The sequence below is a fragment of the Sinocyclocheilus rhinocerous genome, unplaced genomic scaffold (assembly GCF_001515625.1).
Source record: "Sinocyclocheilus rhinocerous isolate Xijiao unplaced genomic scaffold, SAMN03320098_v1.1 scaffold1634, whole genome shotgun sequence".
In the NCBI taxonomy this organism is placed as follows: domain Eukaryota; kingdom Metazoa; phylum Chordata; class Actinopteri; order Cypriniformes; family Cyprinidae; genus Sinocyclocheilus; species Sinocyclocheilus rhinocerous.
In genome coordinates, this window is record NW_015625579.1 from 39,869 (window position 1) to 46,225 (window position 6,357).

The window sequence follows — 6,357 nt, forward strand, 5'->3', positions numbered from 1 at the left end:
GAGATATTGAGCTTTAAAATGATACCTGATTGCCAAAAGAAGGTTTTTGCAACAGTGTTATGAATTGATCTCATTAGTGTGTAAGACTATGTTGTTGTGTGTGTGTTTCTGAGGGCTTGTGTGTCATGTCTGAGGGCAACGTTTGTTTGTTTTTCAGCAAGATTGAATAGTTTTGATTGGAGAGCTTCATTTTGACCTGAAAATAGGAAGTATGGGGAATTGGGTGAGAAGTTAAGGATTTGTGTTTCGAGTTTCGAGAAAAGGAGTCACAATTTCAAGAAATGTGTTTAAGCAATCGAGAAAATCTGTAAGAGTTTAGAAAAAGTACTTTAAGTATTGGTAAATGCTTGTTAGCAATTGAAAAAAAATGTGTTTCGACGAGAAAAGGAGTCACAATTTCAAGAAATGTGTTTAAGCAATCGAGAAAAACTGTAAGAGTTTAGAAAAAGTACTTTAAGTATTGGTAAATGCTTGTTAGCAATTGAAAAAAAACTGTAATGTCTCATGTATGTACTACACTTTGGTCTTAAACAGTGAAGAGTGGGGCTTTATATAGCCAGGTGGACACATGCCTTTCTGAAAACCGCCCAGGCAACTGAACTGTCCACACATAGGTAGACTTCAATTCTTGAATATGACAAGAAACTCACATTAAGAAAATAAAAAGGCGTTTTGAAATATGTCTTTACCACGAAGGGGGTAAATGTGAAGTCAGGCTTTTCTAAAGGTCTGTAATTACAGTGGGTCCCAGACCCAGCAGAAGAGCGGCCGCATACCGCGGGAGAAACTTTTTACTGTAATTTGATCATTTGGCAGCAGTGCTCGACTGCTCGTTAAGGCTCTCCCTTAAGCGATCGGGGTAGCGGGACTTTTCGGAAGATGATCAACTTTGTACGTCGTAGCGACTGCCACATCATTCAGTTTATGGGCAGCAAAATGCTCACGTTTTTAATACTTTTAAGCGCACTGGCGACATGCTTGAGCGTACCAAAAAGATGTACTCCGGAAGAAGCAGCAATAGGTAACGTTATACATTCATTCAGTTTTGCACCAACTTTAGTAGGCTACAGTTAACTCATGCAATTTTATATGGGGGAAAACAGGAGACGTTTACAAAATATCTACATTACTTAGTCCAAAATTTGAACGCTCTTTTGAATTTGTTTCTAATGATCATAAATACATTTTTAAATATGCTTTAAAATGCTTACAATTAAATTAGCTACTAAAATTTCGACCAGTATAGCCTAAACTGTGATTAGAACTAGAAATTAGTATTCTTATTATTATTACTTACTGCAACAATCATATTAATATATGTTTTTAATCAGTGTTTTAAAATGGTTTACTTTATTAAGTAAAAAAAAGTTCCCAGCACTTTTAAACACTGTTTAAAAAGCATCCCAAGATGCATCTCATGAAGCTGGTTGGTTGAATGCCCAGAAATGTAATCTAGGCATCGGGTCGTTGCTTTAGCCTACTAAAAAGCAAAAATATTTGTTATAAATATTATTATCAAAATGTTAGTGTAAAATATTGGCCAAAAAAAAAAACTTTAAAAAAAAAACCTTTTAAAACCCTATTAATATAAAATATGGAAATAGTGATAATAAAGAATGAGTGTGTGTGTGCACAAACTTTTGATTGGCAATATAAATGCTCAGAGGTCAAATAATGGTTTGCTTGATTACAAATGCACGCACCAAAGTGTGTGATGGCTTGAAAGTGTCATGCAATATTCGTGCAGAACGACGTCTTTCTTTCCACTGTGTACTCTACTGCCATCTAGCCTTCAGACACCAGACTTCAGCAGATGTAACATCCTCTGTGAATAATTGTTTTTTTTTTTTTTTAGGAAGATGCAGAACACCTGCAGGAGAGAGTCGTAAGTATTTCATTTTATTCTATTATGCATACTGGGTCAGATTACTGACTACCAAAGTTACATATACACAATTGTTATATCTTCTTGCTTGGTTTTCTCAAATTTAGAGTGCAAAAAATAGTGTTTCACAGCTTTAGCCTCTAAGATATGGGGGAGAAAGGTACTTTGAATACCAAACACCACTGCCAGATGGGACTTGTCTATACATCACTGTAGAAAGGGAAAGGCATGATATATTCTCGAAGACCTTAGGCTGAATTAGTTAAAGATTTGAGAAAGCATATGCAAAGGTACAGTCTATAATTAGTTTAAAAGGGACAAATTATTCATGTGATATATTAAAGGAACAGTTCACTCAAAAATGAAAATTCACCATCAGGCCAAGATGTACATGAGTTTGTTTCTTCATTAGAACAGTTTTAGAGAGATTTATCATTACATCACTTGCTCAACATTGGATCCTCTGCAGTGAGTCTGAACTGTCAGAATGAGTCCAGACTCCAAAGAGCTGATAAAAGCATCAGAATAATCCACAATCCTCCAGTGCACCAATGTGAAGCAATGTGAAGCAAAAAGCTGCATGTTTGTAAGAAAGAAATACTGTACATCATTAAGGCATTTTGAACTGTTACTTCTGGACAAAATATATAGTCCATAATTCATAATAACGTTTCCTCCAGTGAAAAAGCTGTTTTATCAGCTGTTTGGACTCTCATTCTGACGGCACCCATTCACTGCAGAGGATCCATTGGTGAGCAAGTGATGTAAAGCTAAATTTCTCTAAATCTGTTCTTATGAAGCAACAAACTCATTTACATCTTGGGGTAAATTTTTCTATGAACTATTGAGCTATTCCTTCAAACAAGCAATACTCATTATGAGTGTCACATACTGTTATTGTAAGGAGGTACTGTATTTATTACTAATAGGCTGAATAGGTGAAGCATTTGTGCAGTTCTTTCTTGAAACTTTAAAATATTTAATATACTTGATACATGAGGCCCTCCCTTCAAAATTTAGTATTAAAACATTCCACTGCAGATGACATTTCACAAAATGTTCCAGTCCAAGAACTGGGAACAGATAGAAATATTGAAATAAACTTTGACTCTTAAAGTTTCCATATTAAATTTGAACACTGCTAGACCTTACTGTGAGACATTCTTTCTAAATTATTTTCTTTCTCTCCCGTCGCTAGCGCAGTGTATGGAGATGGTGCTTGGTTACTGTCAGGATGTGCCCTACAGACACACTACATTCCCCAACATTGTGGGCCATCGTTCACGGCAGGATTTAGAGATGGGTGCAGAGTACCTGCTCTTGAGTGTGATCCATGGGCTGCTGAAGAGAGATTTATCATTACATCACTTGCTCAACATTGGATCCTCTGCAGTGAGTCTGAACTGTCAGAATGAGTCCAGACTCCAAAGAGCTGATAAGAATAATCAGAATAATCCACAATCCACAATTCTCCAGTGCACCAATGTGAAGCAATGTGAAGCAAAAAGCTGCATGTTTGTAAGAAAGAAATACTGTACATCATTAAGGCATTTTGAACTGTTACTTCTGGACAAAATATATAGTCCATAATTCATAATAACGTTTCCTCCAGTGAAAAAGCTGTTTTATCAGCTGTTTGGACTCTCATTCTGACGGCACCCATTCACTGCAGAGGATCCATTGGTGAGCAAGTGATGTAAAGCTAAATTTCTCTAAATCTGTTCTTATGAAGCAACAAACTCATTTACATCTTGGGGTAAATTTTTCTATGAACTATTGAGCTATTCCTTCAAACAAGCAATACTCATTATGAGTGTCACATACTGTTATTGTAAGGAGGTACTGTATTTATTACTAATAGGCTGAATAGGTGAAGCATTTGTGCAGTTCTTTCTTGAAACTTTAAAATATTTAATATACTTGATACATGAGGCCCTCCCTTCAAAATTTAGTATTAAAACATTCCACTGCAGATGACATTTCACAAAATGTTCCAGTCCAAGAACTGGGAACAGATAGAAATATTGAAATAAACTTTGACTCTTAAAGTTTCCATATTAAATTTGAACACTGCTAGACCTTACTGTGAGACATTCTTTCTAAATTATTTTCTTTCTCTCCCGTCGCTAGCGCAGTGTATGGAGATGGTGCTTGGTTACTGTCAGGATGTGCCCTACAGACACACTACATTCCCCAACATTGTGGGCCATCGTTCACGGCAGGATTTAGAGATGGGTGCAGAGTACCTGCTCTTGAGTGTGATCCATGGGCTGCTGAAAGGAGAGTGTTCTCCAGACATCCGTCTGTTGGGCTGCTCAGTGTTGGCTCCCCATTGTCAAGACAACAAAATAATGAAGCCGTGCCGTAGCTCATGTGAGATGGTGAAAAAGAGCTGTATTCATGCCTTTGAGGCCATCCAAATGGCATGGCCTTACTTTCTGGAATGCGACCGATTCTTTGTTGGCAATGAGGAGGGCTGTTAAGACCCATTGTCAGAGTTAAGAGGTAAGAGTTGTGAGGAAATCGAAGTAAAACTAGAGTTAAGATAAATTATTAACTAATAGGCTTAAATGCTTAGTTAATACTTTAAAGGTATTATTTAATGATTATTTATTACATACTATTTGTTTAATGAAAGTAAAAATCACGTAAATGCAGGTCATCCTGACAGTTGTGAAGATATTAAATAGGTTGACTTTCATAACTTCATGATGTTTTATTATTTTCAAGGATAAGGGGTATATGACATTTAAAATCTATAACATTTTCACGTAATTTTCTCCCCTCAGAAAAGCAGGAAGTGGCCTTTGCCAACATATCTGATGGTGGTATTTTCACTATCCTTCAGTTCACTTACCACACCAACTCTCAGATGTTCAGCATCCTGAAGAAGACAGCAGCAAAATGCCCCCATATCTCACAAACATATAGCATTGGGCGCAGTGTGGAAGGAAAAGACTTACTGGTTATTGAATTCTCTGATAACCCTGGACAACATGACCTATGTGAGTATGAGGTACACTATCGTTATAAAACGTTTGGGGTCAGTACGATTTTTTATGAAAGAAATTAATACTTTTATCCAGCAATGATGCATTAAACTGATCAAAAGTGAAAGTAAAGACATTTATATTGTTGCAAATTATTTCTATTTCAAAGAAATGCCTTTTTAACTTTCTGTTCATCAAAGAATACTGAAAAAATGTATCATGTTTACACAAAAATATTAAGCGTCACTACTGTTTTCAACATTTATAATAATAGGAAATGTTTCTTGAGAAGCAAATCAGAATATTAGACTGATTTCTAAAGGACCATGTGACACTAAAGATGAACGTAATGGCTGCTAATTCAGTAATGCAGCTTTGTCATCACAGAAATAAATTACATTTTAAAATATATTACCATAGAAATATTTTAGATCGTAATAATATTTCACAGTATTACTGTTTTTACCCTGTTCTTGATCAGATGCAGTCTTAAGAATGTTTCGAAAATATATATATATAAAAAAATTACTCCAAACTTTTGAGTGTCCATTTTAATACTAGTTTTTTTAAATATTTTTTTAAAATACCTATTTATCCAGTCAAACCTCTTCTTACCAGATTAATTTGGAATGTCATGCTAGCATACTTCTCTTGGTATTTCTGTCATACACAACAGTAAGAGTGCTATTCTATTATTCTGTTCCAAATTCAGCATTGATTGAATTTCTTTTTCCATTTGTCTCTTCACTGCCCTCTAGTGGAGCCAGAGATAAAATTAATTGGGAACATGCATGGAAACGAGGTTCTCGGCCGGCAGCTGTTAATTTATCTGGCTCAGTATCTGTGTTCTGAGTATCTGCTGGGCAATGAGCGAATTCAGACCATCATCAACACAACACGCATCCATATCCTACCTTCCATGAATCCTGACGGCTATGAGATTGCCGCTTCTGAGGTAGCCGATAGGAACGACCCTGAAAACATCTACCAGGAAGTAAATATTTTGTTGTCTGAGTCTGTCTGCCTGTCTGTTTGTCGGCTGACTGACCATACCAAGCTCCCTGCACCAGAGAGTGTCTTCCGGAACAGGTCAGACCTCGGAGGAAGTCCATGTCAGGGCAACCACTGCCCTTGCTATTGTGGAACAATTGTGTTTCATTGTTGGCTCAGTTTTTATACTGCCTATGAAATCAAAACCATAACAAAACAAGCTTAAAGGGGTCATATGATGCGATTTCAAGTTTTCCTTTCTCTTTGGAGTGTTACAAGCTGTTCGTGAATAGATAAGATCCCTAAAGTTGCAAAGACTAAAGTCTCAAACCCAAAGAGATATTATTTATAAAAGTTAAGACTCATCCACGCCCTCCTAAAACACCTCGTTTAAACACGCCCCCACATGTCTACATCACGATGTGGGAGGATTTGCATAACACCACCCAAATGTTCACACAAAGAAAGAAGGCGTAACTTTATTCTCGCTGT

The 6,357-nt window shown here is 36.5% G+C and overlaps 1 protein-coding gene across 1 annotated transcript in view; it reads left to right on the forward strand.

Moving 5' to 3' along the window:
* Positions 1–879: 879 nt before the first annotated feature.
* LOC107752940 (carboxypeptidase Z-like) overlaps positions 880–6,357 on the forward strand; it is a 9,859-nt gene continuing 4,381 nt past the window's right edge. The window contains 5 exon segments of the mRNA XM_016569020.1: positions 880–1,021; positions 1,856–1,885; positions 4,016–4,390; positions 4,675–4,890; positions 5,634–5,869. Of these exon segments, the coding sequence (XP_016424506.1) occupies positions 880–1,021; positions 1,856–1,885; positions 4,016–4,390; positions 4,675–4,890; positions 5,634–5,869 (999 nt within the window).